This window comes from Alternaria triticimaculans (assembly GCF_023758025.1).
Source record: "Alternaria triticimaculans strain BMP 0046 chromosome Unknown scaffold_4, whole genome shotgun sequence".
In the NCBI taxonomy this organism is placed as follows: Eukaryota; Fungi; Ascomycota; class Dothideomycetes; order Pleosporales; family Pleosporaceae; genus Alternaria; species Alternaria triticimaculans.
Genome location: NW_026055961.1, coordinates 1,261,575 through 1,282,727, shown reverse-complemented (window position 1 = coordinate 1,282,727; position 21,153 = coordinate 1,261,575). Strand labels below are relative to the sequence as shown.

Sequence of the window (21,153 nt, the reverse complement as noted above, 5' to 3'; positions counted from 1 at the left end):
GCAAACGGGGCAGCAGATCATGTGAAGGGCAGCGCAGGCGCCAATTGGGGGAAGGCGCAGTCAAGGTGGTGTTGTTCGCTCAGCGTCTGTGCACGGGTCGTTCTTAGGGCAGACGCTCGCTTCCTCAAAACAACTTCGATCCTCTTCTGCCCGTTGATCCACACAAACACCTCAACAACTCCGCCCACCGTCTATCCTTCCATACGCACCTGCACCACCCCCCACAGTCCCCCGACTACCACAAACCCCCCCAACTCAACCATCACAATGGCGACTGAGGTACGTCGTGCTGATTCTGCCCCATCCCCCCCGCTACTGTCCCCGGCGGGATGCCCCTCTGAGCCCCGATAATCCCCAAGCAAGCAACGCAGGCTAACCGACCGCAGCGTGAGAGGTACGAGACAGCTGCCCGAGACAGCGCCCGCCAGTAATTGACGTCGCAATAGCAAGACTTTCCTCGCCCGGCTGTGCGAACAGGCTGAGCGTTACGATGGTAAGTCTCCGCGCGCTCCCTCCGCTGGCCGCGCAAGCTAACAGTCGTGCAGAGATGGTTACCTACATGAAGGTCAGTTTGCTCGCCCGTCGCTGCTCACCCCAACTCACATGCTGACTGTTTCGCAGGAAGTCGCCAAGGTATGCCCGACCGCATCCGCTCCTAAACGAGCAGGCGCCCGCCACAGCGCAGGCTCCCATCAGCGCCCGGCTAACGCAGCATAGGTCGCCGGTGAGCTCACCGTTGACGAGCGCAACCTTCTGTCTGTCGCCTACAAGAACGTTGTCGGCACCCGACGCGCGTCGTGGCGCATCATTTCGTCCATCGAGCAGAAGGAGGAGTCCAAGGGCTCTGAGAAGCACGTCGGCACCATCCGCGACTACCGCCAGAAGATCGAGACCGAGCTTGAGCAGGTCTGCCAGGATGTCCTCAACGTCCTCGACGACTCCCTCATCCCCAAGGCCGAGTCTGGCGAGTCCAAGGTCTTCTACCACAAGATGTGCGTCCACACCGCTTTCTCCGCTGTTTTCATTGCAAACAGGGCTAACACCGGCACAGGAAGGGCGACTACCACCGCTACCTTGCCGAATTCGCTTCCGGCGAGAAGCGCAAGGTCGCTGCGACCGCTGCACACGAGGCTTACAAGGTATGACGCAATGGCTACCCAGCAACATGAAACCATCTAATCCCGCAACACAGACGGCCACCGACGTCGCCCAGACTGAGCTCACACCCACCCACCCGATCCGTCTCGGCCTTGCGCTGAACTTCTCGGTCTTCTACTACGAGATCTTGAACTCACCGGACCGTGCTTGCCACCTTGCCAAGCAGGCCTTCGACGACGCCATCGCTGAGCTCGACTCTCTGTCCGAGGAGTCCTACCGCGACAGCACCCTCATCATGCAGCTCCTCCGTGACAACCTCACTCTCTGGACGTCATCAGACGGCAACGAGGGCGAGGCCGCCGCCACCACCGACGCACCCAAGGAGGAGGCCAAGACCACTGAGGACGCACCCGCTGCATCCGAGCCCAAGGCCGAGGAGCAGCCTCCTGCTGCCGCCCCTGCCCCCGCCGCTTAAGCACACTCTCCCTCTCTCGACCTTGTGTATCCTCAGCCGTCGTCATCTGTTCTCGAATAGACGAAGGAGGCCGGCAGCGAGTGTCCTACGGAGTTGTACGTGTTCTGTGTGATTTCAAAAATTGGCTTTGGCAGCAAGCGGTTCGGTACGGTCGAATTCCCCATGACTGAATGTATTTCCCTTTACTCTCCTATTGCCGGCGCTGTCCCATCGAGCACGCAGTGTGCTGGGGTCGCGTTCCGCACACGACTCTAGTACTTCTGAGCTCTTCCTCATGAGAGTCTTGGGCTGCTACCGGCGAGATAGGGCTGCGTTCGGTACGTCGGATGCTACCCTCAATTCCCCCATGTTTTCGTTTTGGCAGCACATAAACACCTCGATCCTATGCCGACAGAGATGTTTGACATCCTCTTGGTGATTCTGGGAGTCAGGACATCAGTTTCGATGGCCGGTAGAGCAGTACGCAAAGCTCTGGAGGGCTTAATGTCATCATACTGCACTCTTAGCTAGCCAAAGGAATCGCTACTTCAATCTTGCACTCTTATGCGGTGATATCACTTAAACCTTGAGGCGCGTCCATTCTGACTCACTGCAACGTGCACATATGTCGTCGATCTGGACTCTGATCGGTCCTTTTCCATGTGCCAGACCCCGTGGGATGAACCGCCCCACCACTTGGAGCCGAGCGACCTCCCCGCCCAACTTTTCCGTTTCTCATGTCGCGTCGCGTATGGCAAAAGTTCCGAACCAGCCCTTCAAGGGCGAGCGGCGCTCATAATTTCATGAAACACATTCTGTTCCCTAGAGCCCTAATTTTGTCCTCCGCACGACCCATCTAAACCACAAACCGCCGCGCAAAGCCAAAACACCATGGCGTACACCAAAAACTACTACCACATCCTGCAACTGCCCGCGCCAGGCTGGACCTCGAAACAGCAAACCAGCCCAGCAGAGCTCCGCCGAGCGTACAAACTCGCCCTCCTAGCCGCGCACCCAGATAAAGCGAGCGCCGTCGCCGCCACGACCGCAACGCAGACGAAGACGAAGACGAAACCCGCATACACTGTCGACGACGTCAAAGAAGCCTACACGACCCTCGCAAACGCAACCTCAAAATCCGAATACGATAATTGGTTCTTGCGACATGGCGATGGGCTGATCACGACGACGGCGGGCAAGGAGAATGCGAGGGGGGAAGTACAGTTGTCGAGTGATTTTGTGTTGGGGCTCGAGTTGCTTGATTTGGGGGATTTTGAGATGTGGGAGGGGGGTGATGTGGATGGATCTGCTTCTATGGGTACGCAAGGAGGAGAAGGGGCAGAAGGGCAGACGACGTGGACGCGAGGCTGTCGGTGTGGTGCAGACAAGGGTTTCAGTATTTTAGAAGAAGAGTTGGAGGATGCGGAGGAGAGGGGCGAGAAGGAGGTGTTGGTTGGGTGTGTGGGGTGTAGTTTGTGGGTTAGAGTTGGGTTTGAAGTTGAAGTTGGATGATGAGTGGGATAATCAATATTCTGGGAGAAACGGATATGCTATCTCCCTTTGTCTGGGATAATCAAACGATGAGAGGCAGTGGGGAGGATGTATCACGATGGTATCGGCGATGTCATCGAGATAGCGGGCTACATATCGATTCTCCGCCTCTGTAACGTATATACTGTCTTCGAGGCTGCAGGGCTGCGAGGTGGTTGCGTATGGTGGATACTCGACTGTCTAGACCAGAAGATCTGCCACGCCTGGTCTTGTCATTCGGCGCATCTGACAACCATGACCCAAAGGTAGTAGGAAAGATTGTCAGGGTATATTCCCTGGAACATGGCATATACCGAACCGAGAAGAGATTTGGGAAGAGCAAGGATGGGATGTGGTCTAAGTCTTTCTTTCGAGCCTGCTGCAAGACGCATACATGCGGTTAGCAAGGCGGTAGTCCATGTAGACTCATGATTACGGTGCTTTGACGAGCACATATTACGAAAAGTCCAGCACCACATAGATGCCTCGATGTGATTTGTCTGTTAGGAATGGCAGATGGAAGGAAATCATCAACCCAGTGAAGCGGAGAGTTTGACCTGAGCCGGAGGGGGCATCAGTTTATTCATCTATTCTGAGAAGGTAAAAAAGCCATTGGGTAAGAAAGTCTGGGTATAGAGACATGTATAAATGAGAGACATGTGATACAGCCAAAGCAGGGCTGTACCAGTAATTGAGACATCCCCCCCACGCTGGTTATTAGTGAAAAGACAGAAACTCCACCAACGCCAGTCAAACCAGAGCCAACACAGCCCACCTTGATCACATCTTCGACTGTGTCGCCAGCATCGCCTTGAGCTCATCGACCTGCTTCTGCAACGCAGCCTTGTCCGCCTCAAGCTGCGCTTCCGACGTCTCATGCGACTTAGGCTTGGGCTTATGAACATTCGGTCCGATCAAGTCGCCGTTGTCGTCAAGTACCATGCCCTGCTTCTCCAGCATATTTCTGATCTCTAGCTCCAATCTCGCAAATGTCTCGACATGCGGGATCCCATATCTCTCACACGTTATCTGAACGTTGTCCCATTTATGGTACCGTGGGTCACAGCAAACCACCACCTTTTTGGATTTAGCGAACAGACCCAACTCAAGCAGAGAGACTGGGCTGTTGGTGTCGACATCGAAGAAGAAGCAGATGACGTCTGCTTGGTCTTGCGCGTCCAGTTCCCAATCGATTTGTGCTCGCATTCCTGTAAGTCCATTATCGTCTTTCACGCGAGCCAAGGCTGGGTTCCAATCTTTCTTCGGTCGTCGTGGATCGCACACGGTGATGGGTAGGTCCCGAAGTAGATTTGCCATGAGCGACTGCCACTCGACCGCTTTACCCATCTCTATACTACCAGCGGTAAAGACGTTGAATCTTTGGTATGGAGGCGGATCCACGGCATTTCCACCTCGAGTAGTCGAGGACTTAGGGGTAGAGTGCTTCCAATCTTCGTGTTCTACTGGCAATGGCTTCGAGAGAAGCGGTTCAAGTTGGGCATTTCCAATATCGTCTCTTTTTATTGTGAAGACCGTCCCGGGCGCTTTAGGCGTGTTACCCTTCGTCGACTCGCTGTTGGTAGTCTTGTTCTTATCTTGGGACTTCTCGGCCATCGTGGACATGATTGAGCTCTTCGTTAAATGGCTTGTCAACTGCTGCAGTCGGTTTTTGGCGGCGAAAACTCCTGAATTTGTAGGGAAAGTAGCTGCTCGGGCTGTAGGGGTGTATGAAGAAGGCTGATGGAAAGTGTGGAAGCTGGAAATGCAAGTCAGTTCCGTGGTTCTTATGCTTTTTGGTGGGGTCTAGTCATACCGGGCCAATGACATAGCTTGGACCCTTGAGGCCGGTATGTCTGGGGTCTCGGGGCAGTCGTGGAACGATGCAAACGGAATCGCACACGGATACTGTTGGCAACGCAATCGACTCAGATGTTGTTTGTGATACGAAACTGTGACTGGAATGATGGGCAGATACTTCACAATGCGCATCGCTTTGTCCTCTTTATTTGCGCTTTATTGACGCTGCCTGGATGTTTGGCGCCTGGGATCCACAAGGTTGAGGCGCAGACCCCAACAGGGCGGCTGACGGTTCGCATGGCGGTAATTCATGCCATACACTGCACGCGCGCGATTCTTCACACACCGACTCCTTCAGTCTAGGATATTGCTCATACATTGGGTCGGTATCGGGGCAGTGCTGCTGGTGTCTTGTTCGTTCTCATTGTACCTAGGTACCCGTGGCGTCTGCGGCAAGGCTGTCTAAGGCTGCCATTCAAGGCAGTTACCCGGACCACGCGAAGCAATCGTGTTAATCACACAGCTACACACTAGTCTATTGAGTAAGTGATCTGGTGATGTTGGTATCGGTGTACGAGGTCACGGACCTGGCCGGCAGAGCTATCGCGATGAGTAGATGGCAGTCACAGCTAAGGCTGAAGCTCACATAAGGGCGCGAAGAGGCTGGAGCACGTTAATCACACTAACACCGAGTACTACCTTCCCCACATAAAGAATTTGGATCACGCCTTGACGCCCGCGTTAAGAGAAGCCCTGGTCATAAGAGGAACCCGGTGTGGCGATGCAGTCACAGGTGCAACATCACATCAGGATCAACCATGGAGTCAAAAAGGGCCTGATTATCGCCTAGCGTACGGAATGCTGACTAGCAACAATCGACAGGCTCAAAAGCCCATATGAACAGTCAAACCACGTCTGCCTACGATTTCCAGCGACGCCCAAACAAGAAAGAAATGAACATGCTAATCCCCGAGCACTTGCATAGCGCATCTCCAATTTCTGACCGAAACATCCAAGAAAGCACCTTGTACACAAGAAAAAACTGAACACCTACCTCCTAGAGGTCTACATTGCTGTGGGGAATGTGCAAACTTCAACTCTTATGCTAATGTAGACAGTAGAGCACCTGTTTAATCTTTTCTTTCTATGGCGTGCAAGAAAGATAGAACACGGGTAACTCTCGACAAAACCTGGTTCCTGCGGCCTCAAATATCGGCCTGATGCACCAATTTCACCAATGTTGTCTCCTCCTCCAAGGTCTCACTCTGACCGGTCTCACCTCCGACGTTTTGGCAGCAGATCATGGAGGAATTTCTTGCTCTCGTCCTTCTAGGCGACAAGGTTGCTCATGAGCGGGTTTTCGTGCTTCTTTCCCCTCAACTTCAAGGTCGGGGTACCATGACCTCTCGCAGTGTCTGCCGGTGTGCTGCCAAAGCCAGCCGGCTTGCGCGCGGCCACCTGATTCGCCAACTGGGTATGGTTGTGGTCCTCCGGCTTATCCATGATCTGGAAACAGAGCGAAGTGTCTGCAGTAGTCATAGTACAGAGACACTTGATGCCCACGAACTTGACAGGAACCGGCTCAGCTTGTACCCCATGCTTTTTCTTCATCGTCTTCCGAAGGGTTTGGAGGTCGAAGCTGGACCTGGAAGCGGCCGGCGGCGCAGCCTGAGAACGTGACTGAGTAGGATCGTGGAGATTGCTCATCGATCGACTAGATCGCAGGTCCTGCAAAGTGGGTGCACCACCACCGCGCTTTTTTGGGAACTTGGGGAGCGTAGGTAGACGTTCCAGGAGCGACTTCTTCGGTATCTTCTTGTACTCGACTGGGACTCTCCGTGCGAGCCACGATCGACCACAGCCTTCGCAGACGACGCCAAATCGTATAGCCCTGGCGCTGTCCTCAGACAAAGGGATCACCTCCGGGTCGTTCATCGGTTGGAACTGTTTGACCAGAACCCGAGGAGACCGTTGTGGCCGGGTTGGCGCAGGATAATTGGCAGGATGTTCCTCCAGTTTGCACTTAGCACACGATCGGTGGGTACATTCGCAGCTCAGAACGTGGAGTGGGTGGATGTGTGGTTGAACGTAGACCTTGTGGCGACGGTTACACTTGCAACAGCGCCACTTGCCGCTCGAATGCCCCTTGGGTCTCAGGTTTATATCTTTGGTGAGATCGTACATCGCTGTTTGAAACGTCTGTCAAGCTGTTAGCATGAAGAGTAAGATGTCTCAGTACCGCGTTGGCAAAGCATAGCAAGGGAGCTACATGTAGTGAGATGTCTCACGATCGCGATGGCAAAGCATAGCAAGGGTGCTACATACTAGTGAAAAAGTTAGCAAGATATCCTGAGAGCTATGCGAGGCGGCTAATTTACCCTCAGGAGAGACGTAGTGGCTGTTAGGGTCGGGCCTGACGGGTTTGGATTTGGGTCTGCGATTGGGGTCGGCAATGTTCCAAGCCCATTCCCTTCTCTCATCCTCCGTCATGTTTGATAAGTCCGTCCCTATTTTCCGTGGGCCGCCAGGATCTGCGAGTGAATCTGTACGTTCAGGAAGCGCGTTCTTGTTGCGTCCATCTGGTTGGTGATCTGACGATGAGGACGGTACAGCGCTGAGGCCAGAACCGTGACTTGGCAATGAGGACGTCGGGCAGTCTGCGCCTTCAGGGAGCGGGCCGATGAAGGGCTCATCTGGATGTTCGCCAGAGGCAGAACCGTGAGCTGACGATGAGGAAGCCGAGTCGGAGGCCGGACGTTCACCTAGCTCGTCCTCGGTGTGATCTACTGACTGGTTGCCAGAGGTAGAACCGGGTCCCGACAGCGAATTTGTCCAAGGGAGTTTTCCCGTGGGGTAGGCCATGGCGAAGAGCTTGCGTGGTGTAGACAGCGAGGGATGTACAGAAGCAAGCGGCGCGTGTGCAACGAAGTGGAGGAAAACGAAAAGCCAAGTCGGCGGTGATAATGAGACTCCGAAGCAATCCTCGGTGAATAGCGGGAGAGTAACGATGGCGGAGCTAAAAATGAGGTGAACGCGAGTGAGTTGGGTTATGCGGATACAGCGTTTGCGTTTGCACACGGGAGCCTGGAGAGTTCACGAGGTGAGCTGCATTTTAAACCATCAACGCTAGCACTTGGATCTGACGTAGATTGGAAAGAGTATTGTAAGTGACAGTCGCTGCTCAGAATTGAGTGTGAAGGTGCGAGGATGGGCAGTGTGTCCTCCCTCATTTAGCTGTGAAGTGCAGGAAAGCAGCAGTATTGAGTCAAGAGCAACATGAAATACAGCAATCTCAATGCGACGAAACTCAGGCGCATCCCCGACTGTTCAATCATATCTAACATTTCACTGAGATATATCAGTCGCCATTCATTGCCATAATCTCTTCGCAGGCAAGTGGAGGAAAGCATTAGTCTCACGTCAACCTAAGAAAAAACTGAACACTCTGGAGTCTCTAGGACTACGTTGACGTTGGGTTACCTACTTTGCAGGTTTTTGTCTTAATGTAGTCTGCAGACCTGTTCAGTTTTTTTCTTGTCTGAGGTGGTCTGATAATCGAGCTAGAATGTCCTCGCAGAACCTTGCCTGAGGAGGCCGGCATGCGGGATGATAAGCGAGATGTATTTGTAATCTGCCCGTCTACTTCAGTTTAACCTGTAGCACACCCCTCCATGCCTGTAGTGCGCTATCAACATATTCAGTTGCGTAGAAGTCGACATCGTCGTCACTCAGCACATGCTTCAGTGCCTCGCCCGTCTTGCCCCACCGTACCTGCGCCTTAATCGCAGCACGACCTCTCTGTTCGATGAGATTGATGTAGCTATGCGCCACATCCCGTATCACCTCGAAACAACTCTTCGTCCCAGTTTCCATGTCATTGACCCAGTTCTTTGGCAACTTAGCCTTCATGCGGTGGGTCTTCGCATTGATGACCTTCTCGCGTAGGTGTTCGATCAACTTGATGAGTGCGCGCAGGACTTCGAACTTGGTATAGCAGGACATTAGCATATTCTCGTGGAACATGGTGGGTTCGTCTTCGGGTTTTTGGTGCGTGGCGCCAGGCATACGCAGTTTCTCCATTGCACGTCGCATCGTGGAAACCTCTAGCAGAAGTGCTTCCAGCGCCCCAGGAAGCGCCTCGAAGGAAAGTTCTGGCAAGGTCATCGTCCTAACGATGAGATTGATTGCCTCCCATGTGTCCTCAACTTGGTATTCCGCAAGCGTCATGTCAGGCTCAGTCTCCCAGGCATGATCCGGAGGCATGGCAACTTGGTGTATCCATTTGCCCTTGAACTCCAACACCTGTGTCTCTCTATAGAGAAATCTACTGCTAGCGTCCCAGATATCAAGGCTCTTGGCCAGCCAATGAACTTCAGGAAGGCCGTTGGGCATGATGTATGAAAGTGGTCCAGGATGCTGACTGTGCTCGTAGTTGGGGAATATGGTCCTATCCACGACGTCCTTGATATTCCGGTAGCCTGCATAGATTAGCCAGTTTCCAGGTTCGAAATGAGCGCAACATACTACTTGAGTCGATAACGGGAATGTTATCGTTCGGTTCACCCTTGAGTCGTGCTATGCGACGGCTCTCTGTGTTGCATATGTGCTTTGTCAAGCTCGACTTGAAATCCCGTTTCGCGGCCAAGAGTTCCATAGCTTGATCCCATGGAAGCGACTGGAGATCAGAACATACTGCCTCATTAAGCTTGCGTTCCATCCTCTCCATTGTCCCGACAGCTTTTCCTAGTTCCTCTTCGGCTGAGAATCCTTGGTAGCCTTTGGCCCCAAATGGATGTGTCAGTGAGATGCGTGACAGAACATATGGTGACAAAGTATGCACTAGCATCTCCTTGCATTTGGTGTGGCTGTACAACTGGAAAGCGGATTTTCCCAGACCGAGGTTTAGGTGCAGCCGTGCAGCAAGTAGTGCCAGCGGTCTGTTTTGCTTTTCTTTATCGCCCGCCACCAAATGGCGCACTAACATTGCAGCTTGAAGGAGAACTCGTGAGTTTGGCGTATTTTCGAAGGGATGATCGGGCTCTTCGTTGCGCATAGCTTCTTGGTGAATCCAGAGGAGTGTGTATATTGCAACAAAACCTTCAGGCGACCTGGGTGTCCGTAACTGAGGGGCTCGCAATGCGGCGATCAAAGGTACCTCCATGAGCCCTTGCCACCTTTGAGCAGATGGCGTCGAGAGTGATATCCAGAAAAGATAACACATCTTGAGACGATTGCCGCAATGAACAATCCAGTCTTGAGCCGGGTACTGATTCTGTGCCAACAACTTCCCCGCGTCTTCGTAGTGATTTTCCGCAAAACTCCAGAGCTCTCCTCGGTCCTTTGAGGTCATGCCGTCTAGGAATGGTCGAATATCTGCGTAACATGTGATAAGGTTCGCGTGGTTCTTCCAGTACGTCTTACAGTCGGCCAGCATTGGAGTTCCTGGAGCGACATTCTGGCGAAGTGTCATGTACGCAAGTCTCAAGGGGCGGTCTTGGCTTTGGAACTCCTCCGGGTTGAAAGTACGACTTGTGATATCGGAGATCAGGCGAACAGCATCGTCAGCGGAGCGTGTTGCGTACGCGGCGGCTAGTAAGGATGTCCAAATATCTTTCTTCCAGGCACAAGTCTCTCGAAGGCTAAGAACGTCAGCAATAAGTAGGGTTTGGAAGTCGCTGCAGCAACCCGCAGCCACTTTATGATGTTACACTTTGCCGCTGACTCAACATACCTTTCCTGCTGTGATATAATGCGCTCAATGTACGCAAGACACTGGCTTTCAAGTAGAGACCATTCTTTACTCTGCCGTGCAAGTCTAATCTTCATGCCCCACAAGTCACCCCGATGTTTCGTCATAAGGTCCTGGAGGGCTGCAGGCGGGTGGTTCCAGTGTTCGAACAGCTCGCTACACTTCGCTTGCCGCGCGAAGATCTCGCCCATAAAACGCAAGTCGCGTATATCCTTGAAAGCGATGGGGTCATCTGGAGCCGCCTCGTATGCTTGTTTCAAAAGTCTACGAGCCAGGTCGAATTGAAGTTTGCTTTTCATCTCGCCCTGGGGAAGTCCACGCTGCTGTTCGGCTGCGAGTTGAATAGCGAGTGTTTGCGTGAAGTGAGCATGCTTTTTTGCAGATGTTGATCCAGCGCCCTCCTTGGTTTCTTTGCTGTAGTGGAAGACAGCCTGTCAAGCGTTAGTACCAAATCTAATCTCACCCTGTTGTAGTTTTATGTGGTAGCGAGAAGGCGCGGGGAGATGCGCATTCCCAAAGGTGTCGAGATACAACCAGGTCGTGGCCAGATGCCGGTTTCTTACGTACCAGGCGGAAGTCTTCCCAGCATTCCTCTGCCAATGCCACATTTGCTAGAGCAGACCAGAGATCTTGACGGTCTTCCTTGCGTCCCAAGGCTTTCGCAGCACGTTGCCAAACTTTGAGGTTCCCGTCGCCCACTCCGCTGATGTTTAGGTTATTATTCTGATCTTTCCGCGTTTCGTCGGCTAAGATCTTATATAAGTAGGACAGCAGCCGAATATCGTTCACCCCTGGCTGCTCCCAGGCCTGTTGTACCAGATTTGCTACATCGGTGTCCACATTGTTCAACGTAAGACATAATCGAGCTTTCCATGCCTGCTCGAAATTAGCCTGAGAATGGAATTTCCGATATCGACTAGCATACCAAGAGAAATGGGTTCTTGGGTGTCTTCTTGAGCGATTTTTGTACGAACGAGTCTGCGAACTTCGCTTTTGGGTAATCGCGCTGAGCCTTACACAGCTTCTCCCAACTGTTGCAAGCCATGACAGCCGGCACCGAAGCGCGGCTTGATTTCGCAAAAATAGGAACGACCGATGAAAGGCTAGTGATGCTCGATCAATGTCAAAAATGAGGTGATTGGCTGGTTGGAATTATTCGTCGTTGGCGGGGATGTGTAAGGACGGGAAAAGATGATGTAGGCGTTCGGGCGGAAGTCGGAAGCGAGCGCCTCCGCTTTAGGTTCTCTCACCAAGCAACTGCACCTCTCACTTGCCCCCTGCCTAGAAAATCAACACCTGCGCGCGAACAAAAAGCAGAAATACGACGCATCTGGCTAATAATAAACTCGTAGGGTTTTATCGTCATTTAATTGCAATCCATGTACTATCTCAAGCTCGACAAGTTGAATCGGGAAAGCATCTCCTAGAAAGAAACCCCCAAACAGGTCTGCAGCCTACATCAAAGTGAAAGCATGCAAAGTAGACGACGTAAGGTCAGCGTAGACTCCAGGGTGCACATCTCGCCACGAGACAAGCAGTCTAGTCAACCTCCATATCCATATCCTCATCTCCATCCACCTTCGCAACCGAACTAACACCCCGCTTCTCTACACGCCTCTTGAACTTATCCTTCATATTTGCAGGCCGCGCGCTCAACACGCTCAAAGGCGAACCGCTTCCAACCATGAGCTTACTCTGATCCACGTTTCCAACACCGGCCTTCTTAGCTGCTCTCCTACGCTCCATACCCGCCTTGCGCTCCGCCGCCAATGACCTAGCAGTATCCCCAATCTCGATCAAATCCTGGTTCGCGCCCTTGACCATGTTGTAGGCGTTGCGGAAGTCGGCGTACTCAGGACCTTGGATGTCGTCGCTGAATGCTTTTTGGTCTGCTTCGGTCCAGGTCTTGAATTCGTGCGCGAGGACGGCTGCTACGACTAGTTGCTGCAACATGCCGTCTTCGTCTTTGCAGATACGAGATGGGCTACCCAATGGGGCAAAGGTAGCGTTGATGGCGTCTTTGATCGCGGAGGCAGTTTCGTTGCGCACGGTAATGAAGAGCTGGACGAGCTTAGTGTGGGCAGCTGACTTCAGCGCGTCGTAGTCGAGCTCTTCAGCCAGAGCGTACATGTGGAGATGGAAGGTGTAGTCGTGGATGTCGACTAGGGCGGTCGTAGCGGCGGTAGGTGGGTTGACATCTGGGATTACAGTTGCGTGATAGAACTTGAAGTTCTTCTGAATGAGCTGTTTGCTACCGTCCCGGACGACCAGGTAGTCCGATGTGTAGATGAAGTTGACGATTCGGTCCATGAGGATAGGATGGAAGTGAGGCGGCAAATTGACGAACTCTGGCGGGTTTGGAATTGTTGCCTGGCCGTGTTAGCATCGATCAGAGCAAATGTAAAGAAGGGGATGCTTACACCACCAGGAAACAGTCCCTCCTGTAAAGCCTTCGGGCCGCCAATCAACATGACAGAATGTACTTTGAACTCCACGCCAGCGGCGGTGATGAGATTGAAGTCGCGACCGATAGGCGTCTCAAGTAGAAATTGAACGTGATTGCCCTGCAACTTCTTCGCAGCAGGCGGATGAGCGTAGGGTTTCTTGAAGACCTTGCACAAGAGATTGCGAGCGCTGCGCGTATCGATCTTCTCTGGCTGGATAGACGCAGTCTCGCGCTGTAGCATCGGCATCTGGGGTACCTGGGGCACCGGAAGCACCTTGTATGTGCGTGAGGGATGTACGTCGTCCATCGCGAATGAAGGTGTAGGAATAGTAAATCAGAGATCCCCAAAAGTGTCTTGTGGCGCGAAGTTGAGGTGGGAAGTGGGGTGAGACAAAGTGAAGGCCTGTGGGTTTGGAAGTCGCGTGCGCTATATCGTTTGGCGCTTTTCACGACAATGGCGCGGTTTTCGCAAGGTGAAGAGACACAAGTGCAGGCACGTAGGCAAACCGACCAATCCGCGACAATCTTTTGCATGAAGCATCCACATTACTCGTACAATCATATCCCATAGAGGCCCAGCTCCTAGAATGTCGGCCGCGTCCTCTCACCCTTCCACAACCCCATAACCTCCCCTGTTTCTCCAACCCACTCTCTGACGCCAGTGACAACAGCCTTTGCCATGCCAGCGTTTGTTCCACTTCTCGCCCTCCTCTTTCCTTCCATGCTACTACTGGCTCCACCGACACCAATACCTGTTCCGGTTCCGTATGATGCTGGTGCTGTCCCTGGCGTGATGTAGCTGCTACCATCTCCGGTCGCGTACTCCGAGCCCATCGAGGGGAGGACATTCTCGCCGGCAGATAAGGAGACGAACAAGGCGAAGGGGACTAGCCACACGCAGAGGCCGAAGTAGGATGCGATTTCGGTGAAGGTGGGGATGTTGACATCGCGAGAATAGGGATACGAGGAGTACGAGTTCGCCGGCGGAGCACTGAAGTGGCGGAACCACAGGTAGTGGTTCGCAATTACAAGAGCTGGAAATGATGGTCAGCATTGCGCCGGTGGGAACTTCTAAGAATCATGGCATACCACAAGAGGCCAGGAAGAGTGGATCCGTGAGCTTGACGATAGGGAACCGCCTTAGGTTCTGCGCATAGATGAAATGCGACCCGACACTCAACGCGCTGAGCCCAATTGGAAACCTATCGACTACGAGAAGGAGCGTTTGTATGCCAACAACGCCATAGATGAGCCGGTAGAGCAGTTTCTTGGCGAAGACGGTATGTTCCTCGACGAGTTCAGAAAGATAGTACAGGCCGGAAGCTACGTTGCGTTAGCCCCATGAAGCCAAAGACCGAGAGCATCACAGCAAAGTACCTATCGCAAGCGTCAGGAACGCGAAGCCCAGGATAACGCCGACATATCCAAGCAGCGGTAATATCCACATGTTGACTTTTGGCACACTTCAGGGGAATGCGAAGAGGGATGAAGTGTGGAAGGCTGGAAGTTTGGCCGCGGCACGATGAGGTCAGTCCAAAGGTGGCATCAGGGCTAGCGGAGAAACCCGTGGACCCGCGCCAGAGTGTGGGGTCCAACTCCAAAAAGTCGTGCGAACTCTTGGCTGAAGGTGCGTCGAGCAACTGACAGACACGCTCGCTTTCGACAATCACTGCGCAAAAAGGTTCCATATTTCCACGCCATAAGAAAAGTACTACGGTCATTTGTCCAGCGATTCAGAGTTAACAACCGCAACCATGTCGCGCCCCGAAGACATCCTGTACGCAATTCTCCCAACACCGCAAATCGCATAGCGAAGAACACAGCGCTTACACATCTGCAGACCACCTGACCTCTTCTACAATGACTCCGAATCGCGCAAATACACAACCTCGTCACGCATCCAAAAGATTCAATCCACAATGACGCACCGCGCCCTCTCCCTCCTCGCGCTCACCTCGCCATCCATGATCCTCGACGTCGGTTGCGGTTCCGGTCTCAGCGGCGAAATCCTGTCGCATTCGGCTGAACAAGGCACACCCGGCGGCCCCCACGTATGGATTGGCTTCGACATCAGCGCATCCATGCTGGGCGTTGCGCTGGAGAAAGAGGTAGAGGGAGACTTGCTGTTGGCGGACGCGGGGCAGGGTGTGCCGTTTCGGCCGGGAACTTTCGATGCAGCGATTAGCATAAGTGCGGTTCAATGGCTGTGTAATGCTGAGACGAGCGAGGAGAGTCCTGCGGGCAGGTTATCGAGGTTCTTCAACCAGCTCTATGCGAGTTTGAAGAGGGGAGGGAGGGCTGTTTGCCAGTTCTACCCTAAGAACGACGCGCAAAAGAAGATGGTAGCGCAGGCGGCGATCAAGGCTGGTTTCGGTGCGGGTCTTCTAGAGGACGACATGGGGACCAAGAGCGCGAAGACGTATCTTGTTCTGACTGTGGGTGGCGGAGCGCTGGATGGCGACATCACGGGCGTTGTGAGGGGCATGGACGGCGTTGACGTCGAGGATGCACGGAGAAAAGCCAAGGGCATGAAGAGGGGCGAGGAACGCAAGGGCAGCAAGGCGTACATCATGAAGAAGAAGGAGCAGATGGAGAGACAAGGAAAGGTCGTCAAGGCCTCGTCCAAGTACACTGGCAGGAAGAGGAGGATCCAATTCTAGATATACCCACATCACGATGACGATGTTACGCATAGCACGGAGTTCTGGGTCTGGCATTTTCACGAGGGTATAAGAATGGTCAATTCAATCATGCAGCATGCTATATACCACCTACAAGTACAGCTCTATTCACATTCCAGCTGGTAGTTGTACAAGTGTCATTGCGTCCAATCGTTAAGAAAATATGTTATTGCTCCATATCCTAGGTTAACCCAATGTGAGCCGAGGCCTAGATGTGACGGTATCATCGCGCTAGATCAAAGCTTAGCAAACACGAAGATCATGATGGCTAAATCATGCCTTCTCCATCTGGTTCAGGACTGCGCGGGTGAACTCGTGGGTGGTGGTGTTGCCTCCCATGTCGCGTGTGCGGGCGGTACTAGTCAATGTTAGTCGTATGCCGCTCTTCATCTGATATTTGAACTTACCCGTCAGCAATAACCTTGTAGACGGACTGCGAGATGCGGTTGGCGTGGTCATCGAGACCAATGTGGCGGAGCATCATGGCGGCGGACAGGATCAGAGCAGTGGGGTTGGCCTGGTCCTTGCCCTTGATGTCGAGACCGACGTGACGGCATCCAGGCTCGAAAACGGCGACGTTGCGGCCCATGTTGCAACCGGGGACGATACCAGGACCACCAACGAGACCAGCACCGATGTTGGAAAGGATGCCTCCGTACAAGTTGGGCATGACCATGACGTCGAATTGCTGGGGCCTTGAGACACACTGCATGGAGGCGTTGTCGACAATCATGTCGTTGGTCTCGAGAGTGGGGTAGTCCTCACCAACCCTCTTGACGGTGTTGCGGAACAGACCATCGGCGAGCTTCATGATGTTGGCCTTGTGGATGCAGGTAACCTTCTTGCGGTTGTTGGCGAGCGCAAAGGCGAACGCAAACTTGGCGATGCGCTCCGACTTCTCACGGGTGATGATCTTGAGCGACTCGACGACGCCGTTGACCGACTGGTGCTCGAGACCAGAGTATTCACCCTCGGTGTTCTCACGGATGATGCAGAAGTCGATGTCCTTGTGGCGCGTCTCGTAACCGGGGATGTTCTTGAGGAGGACGATGGAGGCGTAGATGTCGAGCTCTTGACGGAGAGCAACATTGAAGGAACGGTGGCCGGAGCGCTCGACGGGCGTGTGGAGGATACCCTTGAGACCGAGCTTGTTGCGCTTGAGCGAGGCAATGGACTCGCGGAGGAGCTCCTCGGAGTGGACGTTGCCAGAGTCGACACCAGAGACGTCGACCTGCTCCCACTCAATGGGCACGTTGTCCGCCTTGAAGATCTCCTTGACCGACTCGGAGACCTCAGCACCGATACCGTCACCTGCGCATGTTCAGAATCTATGTCCATTTATAGGCGGCTATCGCGCATACCAGGAATCAGGGTAACGGTGTATTTGCCGCCGAACTTGGTGGGCTTGAAGATGTCTTGGGTGACCGTGGCCATTGCTGTCGCCGCGTTAGACTCTGCATTTCTGGATATCTTTCACGTGGTCTTCGTACAGCGGGTAGCCATGGCGGGTGCCCATCGGGAGGCAGGCTTCGCGCCCCGCAGGAGCGTCTGCACAGGCGCATTAGCACTCGAATTCCCACCGCGCCCGCCAATTGCGGGCGCATCGTCTTGCTCGTACCTGCGCTGTTCTTTGAGAGGTCCTCGACAACATGGTGGAGTTGCGGCGTTGGGCTGGTGGTGAGGGATTTGAGGTGGAGAGAAACAAGCTGAAGCTGCCGTCCCCCGAAAATGCATCCGAACCGAAGGAAGAAACCGCGCTTGGCGAATGACCACATCCGTCCTTCCGCCGCGGCTCGCTCTCTCTATTATCTCCGACGCAGGGCACCATGTCTTTCACTCGTTCCGATAATTGCTTCTTTCTGTTTTCGCAGCTGTTGTACTCCGGATGTTTCTTTCCATTTTCACAGTCGCAGTGCCAGCCTAATTCATCACAGCTCCATTTGCATGTGATCGCATGGGCAATGAGTCGCATGCTACAACAGAATTCATCTGAGAAGCGGCGATGGGAAATCTTACGCTCACAGGGTCAGTGTACAATGGCCCGTTAACGTGATTTTCCCACAGTATGCTAAATGTGCTCTTCATATCATGCTACAGGGGTGGCAGAACCCACAGGTTGGTTATAACAGTCTACTTTGAGAGCAAAAGAGGGAATCATGTCAAGTTGCTCTTACAGATGATGTAGCATTTGGACTCTTGGAGACGTGCTGCTCAGTAGAGCAGTCTAGATTTGATGCGTTCTACGAGTTGGTCTAGTTACATCAGCCGGCACGTTCGTCTGAGTATATGAGCGCTCCTAAGGTGACTCTCACTTATGCTTTGGCAGACGTGGCAGTCCCTGGCATCACAGCGTTTCTCTAGCATGTGTCACCCAACTGACTATTCTCACCTTCACCTCACCACTCTGCCGTCTTCATCAGGTCTCCCAATCTTTAAGACGCACCCTCTTCCTCTCTCTCCACACCTTCCCATCTCGGATATTTTCTATTATCTTCGGTCTCATACCAAGCTTTCTTCTCCAGGCCCACGCTGCCCCTAGTGGCCCAAAACGGCAGGCACGCGACTACCGAAGCCCCAAAGCGCGTCAGGCAGCGGCGAAAGCGCGCATACCGCCAGGTATCCTCGACCTTCCGCCCTGTCAGTACTACTCATATGAGACTCTGTCGGCGAGCATCGATCTAGTCTGCCGCATAGACACGTCTTCTGCCAATTCACACGAACGTACTCAACTAGCTCGCGTCACATATAGTACGATAACGACCTCCGCACTACTCAATCGAGCAGCCCTTTCGCATTGATCACCGACTCACTCTGGGCTCACGCGAGGGAAATCACCGACTCTTCACCAAACACGTCTTAACTACTCTGAATCCACGTCTTACACAACCTTCTCAAATATGAGAGTGATTGAGAAGGATACCGACAGAAAGGCCCAAGTCAACATTTTTGTCAAGGGTCAAGTTCAGGCGCTTGAAGAATATGGAGAGTATGTGGACCCCAGAGACAAGGCGATTTGCTGCTATGTACCCATCGATGAGGGCCATCAGCCTAAAGTGGGCGGCAGGTTCTCCGGCAAGGTAAATATCACTTACATAAACTCATCAGAACTTTCTAACGAAACCAAAGACTCTGGCTGTAGCCTACGACACGTTCGTGGACGGGATACTCCGTAAAGCCGGCTCGCATGTGGCTAAGTCAGTGATCCTACACAACCGGAAACTGGACACCGAAACCTTTCTATGCAAGACCAGCAAAGGCATCATCGATACTGACATTACTGTGACTCCACTCGAACACGCTGTTACGATCCAAAACGACGCCCCAGAGACCACCGGGACCATTGAGCTGCGACTGTACATCACCCGCCAACTGGGAGACTGGCACGAAATTGGCAAAGTAAAGAAGTACTACGCCCATGAAAGTGATATGAAAGACAGGGATACGGGCGGCATCGAGCAGAAAGTAGGCTACAACCGCATAGCTCCCATTTTCAGGATGTCCTTCGAGAAGGACACTACTCCACTGGAGGATAATCAATCGAAAATATACCAGCGTAGGGCGGATGCGAAACGCCCAGGTACAGAGCCGTGGGCTATATTTCGCTTCCACTATCGAACTGAAGGTTAGCTTGCTAGACTGGATTTTGGCTATCAGGCTAACGTGATATCTTAGCTGAAATTCTCGAGGAGAACATGTCAATGAGTTTTGACCCTGACGACAAAGATATAGGCGAAGCACATACTCTAATGCTGGAACCTCTTCCTCCTCTTACCATAGGCGCAAAGCCCTTATCGAAGAATGACGGGGACGCCTCGTCACGATCAGAATCGCCGATGCTTCCCAATACGCCAGCAAAAAGCGCACAGCCGATACCAAAGGTAAGAGAAAGCGTTTCCCAACTTTACCTTTACACAATTTCATCTTTGCGTCACTTCGAATTCCCAAATCAGCCTGATTGTTGCCTGTTTCTGACATCTACCTATAGATATCCTCCCCCATCAAGAAACCTGGACCTCCACCAAATCCCTCCGAAGCTACCACGATGTCATCCCCTAAAGACAAAGCACAGACTGCGACCCCCGAAGCCCCTTCTGTACCGACGGCCGATATGACTGCGAAAGTACCCTGTCTTCCAGAATCAAGCACCAAGCCCGCAAATGCGCACGCAGAGAAATCTGTAGCCGTAGCCAAGGCGACTACCAAAAAGCCTATCAACACTACCAACGGTCAGAAGAAGTCAGATACGCCCCCCGTGGCAGTCATACCAGTCAAACGTTCATCTACCACCACCAGCGGTATAACACCACCAGAGCCAAAGCGTACAATGCTTACGCCTACGCCTACGTTACCTATCGCCCAGCCTGTAGTGCCGCGCTCCTCCACACCTAAGACGCTTTCGATTGAGCGCCAACTCGCAGACCAGCGCAAGAAACTCGAGGACATGCGAAAGATGCGTATGGAGACCGCCAAGAAGCAGGCTGAGATCGATGAGCAGATGGGTCCATATAAGCAACGTATGGCTGAGGAACTGGACCGTCTCAACCAAGAGTTGATCGAAATGGAGAGCGCCTACACTGAGGAGGCAGAGCACTACAACGCCAGCGTTGAGGTCCTACAGGAGTTCAAGAAGGCGGACGGTGACAATGAATAGGGCGTGGAGATAGGGTGTGGAGTGTAGGAAACGGGTCAAAAGTGTGTTGGAAGGAGTACGGCGCTGATGCGATATGATGAGGCTGGGAGTAAGTCAAGATTTTTTATGCTCTGGACATACGGTCAATGGCTCAGCCAGGCGACTACCGGGGTATTCTGCAGGATTTATTTGGCGAGAAATACGATGAGGCCAGGAGGTATTCGGAGTTGATATGACGTTCAATCGGTGAGCAGCGGCTCAGCGAGGCGACTACCAAGGTGTTTTGCAGGAGTTGTGGAGAAAAAAATTATGGGGAGGCCTGGAGGTAGTCGGGGTTGATTTGATGTTCGATCGGTCAACGATGGCTCAGCCTGGCGACTACTCATGGTATTCTGCAGGAGTTATGAGGGAAAAGGCGTAGTCACCGTTTAACCCGGCGCAAGGGTATCGATACTGAAAGTCTTACATGTGACTAAGCTTGCAATTTATTTGGGTTGGATAGACTCTTTGGACTACACGTGCTCATTGCCCCGGTGTTCTTTCTCTGGCTACCCTCATATTGGCCTTGATCCGCTCTAGTAGCTCAGCGGTTGTTGCGACAGGGGAGGGATGTAGGTTTCTCTGCCGTGGCGTTAGCAAGAAGACGAACAGCAGCCTATAGCTCAGATTGCCGATGACATTTAATAGCTGGGAGGTAGCCGAAGCTATCATGTGTCCTTCGTCACACTGAGGCTTTAGAGAACTTACGTGCTTGAGCCAGGTGACGCA

The 21,153-nt window shown here is 53.0% G+C and overlaps 8 protein-coding genes across 8 annotated transcripts; 3 read left to right on the top strand and 5 right to left on the bottom strand.

Moving 5' to 3' along the window:
• Positions 1-267: 267 nt before the first annotated feature.
• J4E78_003999 (uncharacterized protein) lies at positions 268-1,573 on the top strand (the record flags this gene model as incomplete). Its single annotated transcript, XM_049364631.1, has 8 exons — positions 268-279; positions 387-394; positions 447-493; positions 546-565; positions 622-633; positions 718-992; positions 1,052-1,139; positions 1,193-1,573. The coding sequence occupies 8 exons, from the start codon at positions 268-270 to the stop codon at positions 1,571-1,573; spliced, it is 843 nt and encodes a 280-aa protein (XP_049223709.1).
• A 4,635-nt stretch (positions 1,574-6,208) lies between these two features.
• J4E78_003998 (uncharacterized protein) lies at positions 6,209-7,741 on the bottom strand (the record flags this gene model as incomplete). The annotated part of the gene is made up of 2 exons (XM_049364630.1): positions 6,209-7,065; positions 7,258-7,741. The coding sequence occupies 2 exons, from the start codon at positions 7,739-7,741 to the stop codon at positions 6,209-6,211; spliced, it is 1,341 nt and encodes a 446-aa protein (XP_049223708.1).
• Positions 7,742-8,518: 777 nt separating this feature from the next.
• On the bottom strand, positions 8,519-11,673 carry J4E78_003997 (uncharacterized protein; the record flags this gene model as incomplete). Its single annotated transcript, XM_049364629.1, has 5 exons — positions 8,519-9,357; positions 9,404-10,518; positions 10,611-11,059; positions 11,196-11,504; positions 11,554-11,673. 5 exons carry the CDS (start codon positions 11,671-11,673, stop codon positions 8,519-8,521), a joined length of 2,832 nt encoding a protein of 943 aa, XP_049223707.1.
• A 494-nt stretch (positions 11,674-12,167) lies between these two features.
• Positions 12,168-13,381, bottom strand: J4E78_003996 (uncharacterized protein; the record flags this gene model as incomplete). Its single annotated transcript, XM_049364628.1, has 3 exons — positions 12,168-12,998; positions 13,049-13,330; positions 13,373-13,381. 3 exons carry the CDS (start codon positions 13,379-13,381, stop codon positions 12,168-12,170), a joined length of 1,122 nt encoding a protein of 373 aa, XP_049223706.1.
• Positions 13,382-13,656: 275 nt separating this feature from the next.
• Positions 13,657-14,521, bottom strand: J4E78_003995 (uncharacterized protein; the record flags this gene model as incomplete). The annotated part of the gene is made up of 3 exons (XM_049364627.1): positions 13,657-14,108; positions 14,164-14,397; positions 14,452-14,521. 3 exons carry the CDS (start codon positions 14,519-14,521, stop codon positions 13,657-13,659), a joined length of 756 nt encoding a protein of 251 aa, XP_049223705.1.
• A 307-nt stretch (positions 14,522-14,828) lies between these two features.
• On the top strand, positions 14,829-15,734 carry J4E78_003994 (uncharacterized protein; the record flags this gene model as incomplete). The annotated part of the gene is made up of 2 exons (XM_049364626.1): positions 14,829-14,851; positions 14,915-15,734. The coding sequence occupies 2 exons, from the start codon at positions 14,829-14,831 to the stop codon at positions 15,732-15,734; spliced, it is 843 nt and encodes a 280-aa protein (XP_049223704.1).
• Positions 15,735-16,028: 294 nt separating this feature from the next.
• On the bottom strand, positions 16,029-17,406 carry IDH1 (isocitrate dehydrogenase (NAD(+)) idh1; the record flags this gene model as incomplete). Its single annotated transcript, XM_049364625.1, has 5 exons — positions 16,029-16,113; positions 16,163-17,066; positions 17,117-17,191; positions 17,246-17,303; positions 17,374-17,406. 5 exons carry the CDS (start codon positions 17,404-17,406, stop codon positions 16,029-16,031), a joined length of 1,155 nt encoding a protein of 384 aa, XP_049223703.1.
• Positions 17,407-18,652: 1,246 nt separating this feature from the next.
• Positions 18,653-20,406, top strand: J4E78_003992 (uncharacterized protein; the record flags this gene model as incomplete). The annotated part of the gene is made up of 4 exons (XM_049364624.1): positions 18,653-18,832; positions 18,882-19,377; positions 19,428-19,633; positions 19,741-20,406. 4 exons carry the CDS (start codon positions 18,653-18,655, stop codon positions 20,404-20,406), a joined length of 1,548 nt encoding a protein of 515 aa, XP_049223702.1.
• Positions 20,407-21,153: the final 747 nt, after the last annotated feature.